This window comes from Bufo bufo, chromosome 7, assembly GCF_905171765.1.
Source record: "Bufo bufo chromosome 7, aBufBuf1.1, whole genome shotgun sequence".
Taxonomy (NCBI): Eukaryota; Metazoa; Chordata; class Amphibia; order Anura; family Bufonidae; genus Bufo; species Bufo bufo.
Window position 1 is genome coordinate 97,174,923 of NC_053395.1, and position 15,597 is coordinate 97,190,519.

General features: G+C 44.8%; 1 protein-coding gene across 1 annotated transcript in view; it reads left to right on the forward strand.

Moving 5' to 3' along the window:
• Nucleotides 1-935: 935 nt before the first annotated feature.
• The window catches only part of FBXL18 (F-box and leucine rich repeat protein 18), a 426,048-nt gene continuing 411,386 nt past the window's right edge, over nucleotides 936-15,597 (forward strand). Inside the window, exon 1 of the mRNA XM_040440570.1 lies at nucleotides 936-1,024. Coding sequence (XP_040296504.1) covers nucleotides 1,004-1,024 — 21 coding nt within the window. The 5' untranslated portion in view covers nucleotides 936-1,003. The remainder of the gene's footprint in view (nucleotides 1,025-15,597) is intronic.

The window sequence follows — 15,597 nt, forward strand, 5'->3', positions numbered from 1 at the left end:
CTGCTGTGAGGGGCCACAAGGAGGACATAACTATTTTGACGGCTTAATTACTGTGATGGGCCACAATGTGGGCATTAGTACTGTAGGGTAGCACTAGATTACCCTGCTATACATTGGCATGGCTCAGTCTTACAGGCTAGCACAGCACCCCCTGCTGGCGATTTGACAGGGGCAGTCACCATCCCTTCCTTATCTGATTATTCTTTTTCTCTATCACCACAGGGACCTTGTTCTGGATCCAGCGGACATCACGCCGACGCCAGAGACACCCTGGATGAGGTAGGACCAGATTTTATTAGGACTGGGTGAGTGTAACCATGCATTGGGCTTAGGGCTCTTTCACACGAGCGGATCCTGTGCGGGTAATCCACTGCGTGAAAGAGAGCCAAGCCCCGCTCCGGACAGCAGAGACACGGAGCAGTATACTCTGTGCCTCTCTGTGATCTAATCACAGTGACACTGTATGTTTTATAAGTAATGTTAGGAAGGAATTGGTTATGTTGAGAACTTGGCTTGGAGGGGGCCCAGGCACATTCTTTGCACAGGGGCCCACTGCTGTCTGTGTCCGCCCCTGTTCCTAGAATACACCACATGGGCCCTCCTCACAGATTTACACCCCATAAAGCCCACTCCCTTACATCTGCACCCAGATCTGTACGGTAAACGCCTGTAATCGCACCAAATTCCACTCCACCACCCAGATAGGCCTGCAATCCATGAAGCCCACTGCCCCTAAGTGCTCCACATGCTCTCCTTCCATCCCCAGAACTGCACTCAGCTCCCCATGAAGCTCTGTGTAGTCCAGGACCGCACCACACCCCTCCCTCACAGGGCTGCTTGCAGGCACACAGCCCCTCCTCCTTCCACAGGCTCCTGCAGTCCGTGTTTGGTCACGTGACAATGAAAAAGCATGTGACCAGTGACCTCACAATCCTCCTTCTAACAACTCCATTCTAGCAACTACCTAAATAGCGACGCTGGAGACTCCCTGTTTCCATTCATTATGTGCAGTAACTCTGTGGAGGTGAGCGGCATTCTTTCTTTAGTTCCCTGTAGCATCACAGTGTGTCAGTGACTATGCCAGGTAACCATGTGCACTGGTTTTGTACGGCTGTTGCTCCAGGGGGATGTTCCCATTTCTTACTTCTCATTGCAGCTAGGGTATGGCTACTTGGTTGCAGGGCAGCTCTAGCGACTAGGATTGCCGGGGCATCACTGGACTTTTTTTTTCTCCAGTGGTTGCAGTTGTGGCACACATGCCAGTTGTGCTGCCGTTCATTTCAAAGGGATCACCACAACACTGCGATGCCCCTGCAATCCTGGCCACCACAGCTGTACGACCAAGTACACCCCTGAGGGTTTAGCTACACAAGGACATTTGTCGCAATGATAGTCAATTTATGTTTTGCTTAATCATGTAATTGTTTTATATGTTTCAAATAAAAATTATAAAAAAAAAAATATATAGTGTTGCACTGCGACATGCTGTGACAGTCGCACAAAAATCCATCCAAATTGGATTTTTGTGTGACTGTCGTGTTGTGGTATGTCACAGTGTGACACCATTGATTATTGTTACATTATGTAGCGGTACCCTTACTGACCTGTCTTCTGGATAACTCGTCAGTATCTGATTGGTGGTGGTCCAGCACCCAGGACCCCCACTGATCAGCTGCTTGAGAAGGCAGAAGCCGCGGCCTTTGTGCTTACCAAGCACAGTGCTGTACGTTGTATAGCGGCTGTGCTTGGTATCGCAGCTCAGCCCCATTTACTTCTGTGGGGCTGAGCTGTGCCTAGGCCATGTGTCGTTACTGGCCTAGGGAAAGCTTTGAGACGGCCAGGGCGCACACAGGAGTTCCGGTGCCTTTTCAAACAGCTGATCGGTGGAGGTTATGGGTCTTGGACCCCCACAGATCAGATACTGATGACCTATCATGAGAATAAGGTTTAAACGGGTTGTCCGGGCTTTTAATTTTGATTACCTATCCTGAGGATAGGTAATCAATGTCAGATCGGCCGGAGTCCCAGCACCCCTGCCGATCAGCTGTATGAGGAGACAGTGCGCATGTGCAGTCTCCCTTCTCTCTTCCTGTCCGTTCACACAGCTCGGTATACATAACAAAAATGTTATAGAGGTCAGAAAAAGGAGATTAAAAAAAATATTTTTTTTCAAGTTTTTTATTTTATTAAAAAGCAATGTGGTATCGTTGTAATCGTACTGACCTGGAGAATGAAGGTAACAGGTCAATTTTACCACATAGTGAACGCTGTAAAACCCCCTAAAAAAAAATGGTAGAGTTGCGTTTTTTTTCCAGTTCCACCCCATTTAGAACTTGTATATTGTATGCAACTGTAAATTATGCGATTAGAAAGTACAACTTGTACAATTCAAAAAAATAATACCCTCATAAGGCTATGTAAATGGAAAAAAAATAAACGTTATGAGAAGGCAGGGAATGAAAAACTAAAATGGAAAATCGCCTGGCCCTCTAAGGGTTAAGGGCTTGTTAAAGAGGACCTTTCGCCATGATAAAACCTCTAAACTGACTATACAGACGTGTAGGATCTCCCTGCACTTACTATTATCCCCGGGCGGCGCTCCGTTCGCCCGGTATAGCCTCTGGTATGTTCATAGTTAGGCTCCACCCAGGGGAACCTGACGCCTTCTCCTATGCTGTAGCGCTGGCCAATCGCAGCGCTCAGCTCATAGCCTGAGTTTTTTTTTTTTTCTCTCAGGCTATGAGCTGAGCGCTGCGATTGGCCAGCGCTACAGCATAGGAGAAGGAGACGCCGGCAGGTTCCCCTGGGTGGAGCCTAACTATGAAGATACCGGAGGCTATAACCGGAGAACGGAGCGGCGCCCCCAGGTATAACAGTAAGTGCAGAGATCCCTGGGCACCGCTCTACACGTCTGTATAGTTAGTTTAGAGGTTTTATTATGGTGAAAGGTCCTCTTTAACATCTGTGTTGGAGGCTTTGTTCTGTTGCAGATTCTATGAAAAGACCAGACAAAAAGCTGTGCATGCAGGACTTTTTTGTATGGTAAAAAGACAGGATACCAAAGAGATACTGAACAGACTCCATCATACTCATTGGAGTCTGCTCAGCTCCGTTCCTGTCAATTATGTGCCTGATCCAGAACTTGCGTTACTTTTGTTGTTCTGCTCATCTAAAGGAGCAGAACAACAGAAATAAATAGCGATGATGTGAATGTCCCCTAAGAGATTGGTAATTTTTCAGGGGTAACATTACTAGTCTAAATAACATCTCTCACCTCCATACAGTCCCATGTAAACAACCCCTCCAACATACAGTCTTATGCAAATAACATTGATCCCCACTCCCCAGCCCCAGGGAGGGGTCTGGCATGAATGCACAGCAGGCTGTTATAGCCTATTGATACAGTACAGTCCACTACAGTGTATCTTCGATGTACTTTATCACTTGGCTATAACATCACACACTGTTCTGTCATCTTGTAGTGCATGTCAAATTGGATATCAGGGGCTGTAGTTATCATCTACTCTGAAATCTTCAGCTCCACTGCTGCCATGTTTGCTGGCGCACCGCTCCCCCCTACTCTCCTGATACAGCAACAGCCTGGGAGCTAGCCCCTCCTCCTCCTTACAGCTATTACTCCTGCTAGCTGCAGGACACGGTATTGCTCCGGCAGCACATCCATAGAAACATAGAATGTGTCGGCAGATAAGAACCATTTGGCCCATCTAGTCTGCCCAATATACTGAATACTATGGATAGCCCCCGGCCCTATCTTATATGAAGGATGGCCTTATGCCTATCCCATGCATGCTTAAACCCCTTCACTGTATTTGCAGCTACCACTTCTGCAGGAAGGCTATTCCATGCATCCACTACTCTCTCAGTAAAGTAATACTTCCTTATATTACTTTTAAACCTTTGCCCCTCTAATTTAAAACTGTGTCCTCTTGTGGTAGTTTTTCTTCTTTTAAATATGCTCTCCTCCTTTACCGAGTTGATTCCCTTTATGTATTTAAAAGTTTCTATCATATCCCCTCTGTCTCTTCTTTCTTCCAAGCTATACATATTAAGGTCCTTTAACCTTTCCTGGTAAGTTTTATCCTGCAATCCATGTACTAGTTTAGTAGCTCTTCTCTGAACTCTCTCTAGAGTATCTATATCCTTCTGGAGATATGGCCTCCAGTACTGCGCACAATACTCCAAGTGAGGTCTCACCAGTGTTCTGTACAGCGGCATAAGCACTTCACTCTTTCTACTGCTTATACCTCTCCCTATACATCCAAGCATTCTGCTGGCATTTCGTGCTGCTCTATTACATTGTCTTCCCACCTTTAAGTCTTCTGAAATAATTACTCCTAAATCCCTTTCCTCAGATACTGAGGTCAGGACTGTGTAAAATATTCTATATTCTGCCCTTGGGTTTTTACGCCCCAGGTGCATTATCTTGCACTTATCCACATTAAATTTCAGTTGCCAGAGTTCTGACCATTCTTCTAGTTTTCCTAAATCCTTTTCCATTTGGCGTTTCCCTCCAGGAACATCAACCCTGTTACATATCTTTGTGTCATCAGCAAAAAGACAAACCTTACCAGCGAGGCCTTTTGCAATATCACTTATGAAGATATTAAACAAAATCGGTCCCAGTACAGATCCCTGTGGAACCCCACTGGTAACATGACCTTGTTTTGAATGTTCTCCATTGACTACAACCCTCTGTTGTCTGTCACTCAGCCACTGCCTAATCCACTCAACAATATGGGAGTCCATGCTCAATGACTGCAGTTTATTGATAAGTCTTCTATGTGGGACAGTGTCAAAAGCCTTACTAAAATCTAGATATGCGATGTCTACTGCACCTCCACCGTCTATTATTTTATTCACCCAGTCAAAAAAATCTATAAGATTTGTTTGACATGATCTCCCTGGAGTAAACCCATGTTGTTTTTCATCTTGCAATCCATGCGATTTTAGATGTTCCACAATCCTATCCTTTAATAGGGTTTCCATTAATTTGCCTACTATTGATGTCAGACTCACTGGTCTATAGTTGCTCGATTCCTCCCTACTACCTTTCTTGTGAATGGGCACGACATTTGCCAATTTCCAATCTTCCGGGACGACTCCTGTTACTAATGATTGGTTAAATAAATCTGTTAACGGTTTTGCCAGCTCACCACTAAGCTCTTTTAATAATTTTGGGTGTATCTCATCAGGCCCCTGTGACTTATTTGTCTTCACGTTAGACAGCAAACTTAGAACATCTTCCTCTGTAAAGATACATGCATCAAACGATTTATTAGTCATTCTTTCTAGTGGAGGTCCTTCTCCTTTTTTTTCTTTTGTAAAAACTGAACAGAAGTATTCATTAAGGCAGTCGGCTAGCCCTTTATTCTCTTCTACATACCTTCCGTCCTTTGTTTTTAATTTAGTTATTCCTTGTTTTAATTTCCTTTTTTCATTTATATATCTGAAGAATGTCTTATCCCCTTTTTTCATAGACTGAGCTAGTTTTTCTTCTGCCTGCGCTTTAGAAGTTCTTATAACTTGCTTGGCCTCTTTCTGCCTAATCTTGTAGATTTCCTTATCTTCATTGCTCTGGGTTTTTTTATAATTACAAAATGCTAGCTTTTTATTTTTAATGATTTGGGCCACTTCTGCTGAGTACCACAGTGGTCTCCTCCTTTTTTTGCTTTTACTGACAAGTCTAATGCAATTTTCTGTTGCCTTCAATAATGCACCTTTTAAGTAGTCCCATTTCTCCTGGACTCCATGTAATCCGTTCCAGTCTGATAAGGACTCATTTATGACTAATTTCATTTTTGAAAAGTCTGTTTTTCTAAAATCTAAAACTTTTGTTTTTGTGTGGTGGGACTCTTTCACAGTTCTTATATTAAACCACACTGACTGGTGATCACTAGATCCCAAGGTTTCGCCTACAATGACATCATATACCGAATCCCCGTTTGTGAATACCAAATCCAAAATGGCCTCCCTCCGGGTTGGCTCCTCAACCACTTGTTGTAGAGATAACCCCAGTAGGGAATTTAGAATATCTGTACTCCTGGTAGAACTTGCTATTTTGGTTTTCCAGTTTATATCTGGAAGATTGAAATCTCCCATAATGATAACTTCTCCTTTCATTGTCATTTTAGCTATTTCTTCAACTAGTAGATCATCTAGTTCTTTAACTTGACCAGGTGGTCTATATATCACACCTACACGAGTTACTGCATGGTTAGCAAACTGCAACGTAACCCAAACTGACTCTATGTTGGCCTCACCAACTTGTATTAGGTTAGATTTAATGACCGACTGATTACAAAGCCCCTTGCTGTACGGAGCTTTGTTATTCTTTTTTTTTCAGGCACCAGCAGCATTGCTGCGCTGCCTGTGCCATTCACCGCTCTCCCTGGGCTGTTGAATGGCAGGGAAAAATCTAACATTTATTATTACACATCAGACTTTTATAGGGAGTAAAATGGCATGAACAGGTGTCTATGATACTTGTACAGGTGATCTCTGGATACCATTTTAGGATATGTACAATTATTATTATTTTTTTAGAGGAGGTAATGCAACCAAAATATGGCTATTTTAAAGGCTATGTACACCTTTCGGGGCAATTTTTTTTAATTGGTCTTTTATTAAAATAAGAGATAAATCATGTGATATTTTTATAGAGCAGGTCGTTGTGGATGCCACGATACCTAATATGTCATTTTTTTTACATTTATTAAAATTTTGCACAATAAAAGCATTTAAAAAAAAATCTAAAAAAAAAAAATAGCATGTTTTCCATTTTGTCCACTATGACGGCTTAAAGGATAACTGTCACATTTAGAACCTAATTTCAATTTTCATATATGTAGTTACTAATAACATGATATTCCAGAATCAGTTACTATTAGACTGACTTACCCCATATTTAATAAGATTCAGCCCTTAGCAACCAGTCTGCATAAAACTGCAATTTCACTATTCAGTTAAGATGGCCACCACTGCCCTCACCCTGAGGCTAATCCCGCCTCACTAGCCAGTAACACTAACCCCCCAAAAGTGTCAGTAACCAGAGCCCTCCCCCCTAAAGGGTTAATCTCCTGCAGCACAAAGGGGTCCTCTTACCACATGTTACTTTCATTTATACACTGAGCAGATGGCAGATCTCCCTTCCCTGTTGTGCGCTGGTTCAACTCTGCATTCTCCAGCTCTGCTGAGTGAGGGAGCGTCTGCCAAGCGCAGGGACAGGGAGAAGTGCACACAGCCCAGGCACTGTTATCAGCTGCTGGGGAGGACCTGGCTTTAATCATTTACTTACAGTCCCTGTAAGTAAACAGATAGACGGACCATGCCTAGCAACCCTATTTTAAGCACAGGTAAAAGTAGGCAGTATAGGGAACAAAAATGTGGAATTAAGGGGTAATTGAATACACAGTGAAAAGTTGAAATAGGGCCACCAAGGAGATATTAATCACCATAATCCAATACTCCCCCCCCCCCCCCCCCCCCAAAAAAAAAATACGACAGTTATACTTTAGCCATGAGATTGACCCCTTGACCTCTGTAGGGGCAGGAACAGAGTTTAAAAGGCCACCACCCACTCTCACCCTCAGTGTTTTCTGTCCCTTGGGGGCACCTCACAGAGAGACCTCCTGTGGGAGGTGAAGATTTTTTAAATTTTAAATACCTGTGTGGGGATTTTTCCCCTTTTCCCTGCCCTCCTGCGGTTTATTCGAAAGCTGGGCAGAGGAGGACATTCTGGAGTAGATCTCGTTCCTGTATAGCGGGGGCCTTTTATCTCTCCACATGCGCATGGTCCTCCTTCCTTTTCTCTGTGGAAGCTGATTGCGCACTACAGAACACGCTGCACGCCGCCCTCGGCGCGAAGCCGCAGCGCTGTGCTCTGTTCTCGGCCTGCAGGGGGGTGGGGGCAGAGCGCTGATGATGCCACGTGCGCGCGCTGATGATGCCAGAATCTGCCTGCTGTAAAAGCGGCAGATTCAAACAAGACACCACTGCTTCCAGTGTGGTGTCCCCCCCCCCCTTCCCTCCCCTTGCCTCGGCTAGTTCAACCGTGAGTTCCCCTCTGGGGAGAATGTGTATCACTCTGACATGCTTAACCCCTTAAGGACGCAGGGCGTACCGGTACATCCTAACTTTAAATCGGGATTCCGGCGCCGCGGGGGTTAATCGGAACGGGATGCCGGCTCAAATCATTCAGCCGGCATCCTGTAACAACGCAGGGGGGTCATTTGACCCCCCCGTATTGGCGATCGCAGAAAACCGCAGGTGAATTCAGACCTGCGGTTTTCTGCGTTTCCGGTCCATTTGGGTCTCCGGTGACCAGATGAACCGGAAAAAGACTGCGATTGGTGGTGTATAATTACGCCACCGATCGCAGTCCGAAGATTTGTAGAGGCGGTGCTGGCCCTGGTGCTGAACGCCGCTGTCCAGGGGTGCAGGGGAGAGAGGCGCGAGATTCAAACTTCCTGCGCGCCTCTCTCCCCTCCTCTTCCTGTTCTGCACGAGCACCCGGCAGCACCGTCCAGCACCAGCTCCTGCTCCCCCCTAATCGCCATCCATCACCCTCCTGCACCCATCGCCATACAGGTAGGTTAGGGTCAGTGAGGGAGAGGCACCGTTAGGCAGGGAAAGAAGGGAAAAGTTAGTTTAGGAAAAAAAAAAAAAAATGAACTTTTATCTAAAACTTTCTGTGTTCCATCTTTCAGACCCCAGATCCCCCCTGCCACTTGCCCCCTTACCACCACTTTTTTTTTTCTGCGTGCGCTGACTGGCCGGCACTCTTTAGCGTCCGTCCACTGTTAGCGCATCGCCCGGGGTTCGTCCTGGTTTCCCGGCCCACCAAATAAGCCCACCGGAGCCCCCTGCCGATGAACTTAGTTGGTGTCCCCCAGTGGACTTTGAGCCCGAGATTCCGGATTTTGCTGGCAATCCTGGAATCCAGATTCCCACAGTGGGGTTTACTGAAATTGACTTTTTTAGTTTTTTTTTTTCAGTAACCCACTGGTGAATCTGATGGTGGAGCAGACGATTCTGTACGCCCAACAGTTCGTCGCTCAAAACCCGGGCTCATTTTTGGCTAGACCCGGTGGCTGGACGCCGGTTAGTGCAGCCGAGATGAGGACATTTTGGGGCCTCGTGCTGCATATCGGTCTAGTCCAAAAACCCAGTGTCAGGCAATACTGGAGTGGGGACGTCCTATACCAGACCCCACTGTACAGTATGGTCATGACACGTCCCCGGTTTGAGGCCATCCGGAAATGTCTGCATTATTCCGATAATGCAGCATGTCCCTCCCCCCCCCCCCCGAGGTGATCCTGCCTATGACCGGCTGTATAAGATACGGCCGGTCATCGATCACTTTGGGGCCAAATTCATGGAGGCCTACGTACCTGTAAGGGAGGTCGCGGTTGATGAGTCTCTCGTTGCGTACAAGGGGAGACTCAGTTTCCGCCAATATATTCCCACAAAGCGGGCGAGGTATGGCGTGAAGCTATACAAAATTTGTGAGAGTACCTCAGGGTACACTTACAAATTTTGTGTGTACGAGGGCCGAGATTCCCGGATTCAACCCCCAGAATGTCCCCCCACTCTGGGTGTTACCTGGAAACTCGTGTGGGACCTTATGTACCCACTGCTGGATAACGGTTACCACTTGTACGTGGATAACTTTTATACCAGCATTCCCTTGTTCAGGTCCCTTGCCGCCAGATCCACGTTCGCTTGTGGGACCGTGTGGAAAAATCAACGCGCCCTCCCTGCCTACCCCCTCCAGGTACCTATCCCCAGGGGTGAGACCCGTGCCCTTACCAGTGGAAACTTGTTGCTGGTCAGGTATAAGGACAAGAGGGATGTCCTTATGCTGTCCACAATCCACGGTAACAGCACCACCCCTGTCCCTGTGCGAGGTACTGCGGCAACGGTCCTCAAGACCGATTGTATCGTCGACTACAATCGGTATATGGGAGGAGTTGATCTCTCTGATCAAGTCCTCAAGCCATATAACGCCATGCGCAAAACCCGGGCATGGTACAAAAAAGTTGCGGTCTACTTGGTACAGGTTGCCATGTACAACTCTTTTGTACTATCCCGAAGCGCTGGCAGCACAGGGACATTCCTTCAATTCTATGAGGCAGTCCTCAAGGCCCTGATCTTTTCGGACCGGGAAAGAGCAGGCCGGAGTACCTCGGGAACTGGAGGCGCCCGGATCGTCCCTGGCCAACACTTTCCAGGTGTGGTTCCCCATACTGGAAAAAAGGGACGAACCCCAAAAAAGTGCAGAGTGTGTCGCAGGAGGGGGATACGGAAGGACACCACCACTCAGTGTGACACGTGCCCCGATCATCCGGGCCTCTGCGTTATCGATTGCTTCAGGGAGTATCACACTTCCATGGAGTACTAAATTTTTATAATCCCCAACAGTCCACTAGAGAACATAAAAAACTATGGCTCTCAGACTTTGGAGACACGGAAACAATTTTTTTTTCCCCAAAAAATATTAGTTTTAGTGCAGGAGAAACAATTTTTGAATTTAAATTTTTTGTTACCTTGCCTCAATAAGAGTAATATAGAGCAACCGAAAATAATATTTACCCCTAAAATAGTCCCAAAACAACAACCACCTTATCCCGTAGTCTCCTAGATGGGGTTACTTTTATGGAGTTTCTACTCTAGGGGTGCATCAGGGGGCTTGAAAGGGTACGAGTACATGGTGTAAATAAACCAGTCCAGCAAAATCTGCCTTCCAAAAACCATATGACGTTCCCCTTCTTCTATGTCCTGCCGTTTAGCCAAATAGTAGTTTACGACCACATATGGGGTGTTTCTGCAAACTACAGAATCAGGGCAACCCATTTTGAGTTTTGTTTGGCTGTTAACCCATTTTCTCCAGTAATAAAGTAAGGGTTAAAATGGAAAATTTCCAAAAAATAAAAATTTCAAAATTGTTTCTCCATCTGCCATTAACTCTTGTGGAACACCTAAAGGGTTAACAAAGTTTGTAAACCCAGTTTTGAATACCTTGAGGGGTGTACTTTCTTAGATGGAGTCACTTTTTTGAAATTTCTATTCTAGGGGTGCAAATGGGACATGGTATAAACAAAACCAGTCCTGCAAAATCTGCCTTGCAAAACCCATATGGAGTTCCCCTCCTTCTATGGGGGGTTTCTGCAAACTACAGAATCAGGGCAACCCATTTTGAGTTTTGTTTGGCAGTTAACCCTTGTTTTTTTTTCCAGGAAAAAATTTATTATATTGGAAAAAAATTCAAAAAATCAAAATTCATAAAATTTATGTCCATTTGCCATGAAGTCTTGTGGAAGACCTAAAGGGTTAACAAAGTTTGTTAAAACAGTTTTGAAAACCTTGAGGGGTCTAGTTTCTAGAATTGGGTCATTTTTGGGTGGTTTCTATTATGTAAGCCTCACAAAGTGACTTCAAGCCTGAACTGGTCCATAAAAAGTGGGATTTTGAAGATTTCTGAAAAATTGAAAAATTTGCTTCTAAACTTCTAAGCCTTGTAACATCCCCAAAAAATAAAATATCATTACTAAAATGCTACAAACATGAAGTAGACATATGAGGAATGTAAAGTCATCACAATTTTTGGGGGTATTAATATGTATTACAGAAGTAGAGAAACTGAAACTTTGAAATTTGCTAATTTTTCCTGATTTTTGGTAAATATGGTATTTTTTTTATGCAAAAAAATTTACTTTTTTGACCCAATTTTAGCAGTGTCATGAAGTACAATATGTGACGAAAAAACAATCTCAGAACGGCCTGGGTAAGTCAAAGCGTTTTAAAGTTATCAGCACTTAAAGTGACACTGGTCAGATTTGCAGAAAAATGGCCAAGTCCTTAAGGTGAAATAGGGCTGAGTCCTTAAGGGGTTAACGTGTATGGTCTCCTGATACCTGGTTGCTTCTCTCTTATAGGGAGTGAAAGAGCCCAGAATTAAATCCAAAGTCTCTAGATATGCAACTTGTACCAAGAGACTTCCTGAAAATCATAAAAAAGAAGCCGTTTCAATCTTGCATTAATGAGCTTGTAAAAGAAGAGCAACCATCGATCCATATGGAAGTTAAATCTATGATCCAGAACGAGATAAAATCCTCCCTGGCCTCCCTCAAATCTGTTCCTCCTGCTCCACCTGCGAAAAGGTCTAAGATGTCCGTTCCATCCTCCTCTGACGCAGAGGACATGGACGAGGAGGCTTCCACCTCTAGACAGAACATTGATTTTGATGTTCTATCAGAGGGAGAAATTGCGGAAGATAGTAAAAAATATTTTTTCTCTTCTGAGGACATGGAGGAATTATTGGGAGCTGTAAGGCCTCTTTCACACGGACGTTGCGGGAAAAGGTGCGGGTGCGTTGCGGGAACATGCGTGATTTTTCCCGCGCGAGTGCAAAACATTGTAATGCGTTTTGCACGCGCATGAGAAAAAGCGACATGTTTGGTACCCAAACCTGAACTTCTTCACAAAAGTTCGGGCTTGGGATCGGTGTTCTGTAGATTGTATTATTTTCCCTTATAACATGGTTATAAGGGAAAATAATAGCATTCTGAATACAGAATGCATAGTACAATAGCGCTGGAGGGGGTTAAATTTTTTTTTTAAACTCACCTTAATCCACTTGCTCGCGCAGCCCAGCATCTCTTCTGTCTGTCTTCTGTGCTGTGTGCAGGAAAAGGACCTGTGGTGACGTCACTCTGGTCATCACATGGTCCATCACATGATCTTTTACCATGGTGATGGATCATGTGATGACCGGAGTGATATCACCACAGGTCCTTTTCCTGCACACAGCACAGAAAGACAGACAGAAGAGATGCCGGGCTGCGCGAGCAAGTGGATTAAGGTGAGTTAAATTATTATTATTATTTTTTTTAACCCCTCCAGCGCTATTGTACTATGCATTCTGTATTCAGAATGCTATTATTTTCCCTTATAACCATGTTATAAGGGAAAATAATAATGATCGGGTCTCCATCCCGATCGTCTCCTAGCAACCGTGTGTGAAAATCGCACCGCATCCGCACTTGCTTGCGGATGCTTGCGATTTTCACGCAGCCCCATTCACTTCTATGGGGCCTGCGTTGCGTGGAAAACGCACAATATAGAGCATGCTGCGATTTTCACGCAACGCACAAGTGATGCGTGAAAATCACTGCTCATGTGCACAGCCCCATAGAAATGAATGGGTCCGGATTCAGTGCGGGTGCAATGCGTTCACTTCACGCATTGCACCCGCGCGGAAATCTCGCCCGTTTGTAAGGGGCCTAAGAACTACCATGGGCATTGAGGACATACAAAAGACCCGGTCAGTCCAGGATGATATGTTTAGAGAACAAAGAAATCCAAAGCCTTCTCAGTAAATGAAAATATTAGAGATGATTCTGGACGAGTGGACGGATCCAGAAAGGAGATTGGGTGTCTCTAGGGAGTTTAGGAACAGACTGTTGTTTGATCAAGCTGAAGTAAAGATCTTTAATGAAACACCAAAGATTGATGTTCAGGTAGCAAAAGTTGTCAAAATGACCTCCCTTCCTTTTGAGGATTCCTCTCAACTACAGGATCCAATGGAAAGGAAGGCTGATTCTCTACTGAAAAAATCCTGGGAAGCATCCATGTTTGGAATAAAAACGAACATAGCGGCAACATCAGTGGCTTTTGTATCAGCGAATTAGAAAACCATATTAAAAACAGGACTCCTAGAGAGGAAATCCTAAGCTCTATTCCCCTTCTCAGGTCAGCCACAGAGTTCTTGGCGAATGCCTCAGCTGAATCCGTTAGGTTTGCCGCAAAAGATGCGTCTCTCTCTAATTCAGCGTGAAGAGCATTGTGGATGATGTCGAGGGGGGGGGGGGAGATAGAGCATAACTTAGCTTTACATGTTCTATTGCTTTTTCTGGAGAGTACGTTTTCGGTCCGGTCTTAAACCCTATTCTCGAAAAAGCAGCTGACAAAAAGAAAGGGTTCCCTGAAGAGAGTAAAAAGAAGCCCTTTCATGCCTTTAACCCTCAGTCTAGATCCTACAGGGGCAAAGGAAAATCGGGGGGGGGGGGGGGGGAGATAGAGCATAACTTAGCTTTACATGTTCTATTGCTTTTTCTGGAGAGTACGTTTTCGGTCCGGTCTTAAACCCTATTCTCGAAAAAGCAGCTGACAAAAAGAAAGGGTTCCCTGAAGAGAGTAAAAAGAAGCCCTTTCATGCCTTTAACCCTCAGTCTAGATCCTACAGGGGCAAAGGAAAATCGGGGAGGTGGAGCTATCAAAAAGGGGGGAAAGGCAGGGGTTTCCTCCTCAATCCCCAAAATAAACAATCCGATAAACAATGACGCCAAGGTTGGGGGAAGGTTGAGAAGTTTTCTATCCCAGTGGGAATCCATGACCCGGAGTCCCTGGGCCTTGGACATCATAGAAAACGGATACAGGATAGAATTCTCAACTCCTCCAAAGAATTTCTGGATAACTTCCCACAGCCAGAGTTTGCTAGAAAAAATTTGGCAGAGAGTCTTAGATTTAATAGACTCAAAAGTGGTAACAGAAGTTCCTAAACTAGAAAAGGGAAAAGGTTATTATTCAAACCTTTTTTTTTTGTCCAAAAACCAGAAGGTCTTCCCGTACCATTATAAAACTAAAAGGGTTAAAGCCATTACCTACAGAAAATTTAAAATGGAGTCTATCTCTTCCATTATCCCTTTAATCAAAAACTGAGCCTTCATGGCGTCCATAGATCTAAAGAACGCTTATTACCACGTCCCCATACACAAAAATTCTCAAAAATACCTCAGATTTGCATTAATAGACAACGCCGGTGTGGTAAATCATTTTCAGTTCACTGCTCTACCCTTCGGGATATCTTCCGCCCCAAGGGTGTTCACAAAATTGGTGGTGGAAATTATCTCCCCTCTCAGGACAGAGGGATAAAACATTTTTCCATACCTAGACGACTTCCTTATAGGCAACTCATAACTAGAAACATCCAGACAAACGGATTACCTGATTGACAAGTTCACAGATTTGGGCTGGTTAATAAATCGGAAAAAGTCTTGTCTAGCACCATCTACTCAAATAAAATTCCTAGGGGAGATGCTAAATTCTATTACCCAGATGTCATCTCTACCATACGAAAAGTTGGTATCCTTCAAGGGAAAGATAAAGAGTTTCCAATCCCAAAGTCGGTGTTCGATCAGGAGTGCCATGAGCCTTCTGGGAATGATGACCTTGTGCATCACCGCAGTGGCATGGTGCCAGGCCCATACCAGGATAACTCAATCCTGTATATTAGGCAAGTGGGACAGAAAACAGTCTTCCCTAGAGAAAAAGATAACCACCCCCCTTCGCCTAAAATCAGATTTAAACTGGTGGACGGAGAAGAAGAATTCTCGAGGGGCATAACCTGGTTGAGGAATCCAGAAGTCCAGATCATGATAGATGCAAGCGGTATGGGATGGGGACCAAAGGTAGCCTCCTCAAACTACCAAGGCAGGTGGTCAAATGAAATAATCTAAAAATATTTTCCGACAATGTAACGGCTGTGGCCTACCTAAAACACCAGGGGGGCACAAGATC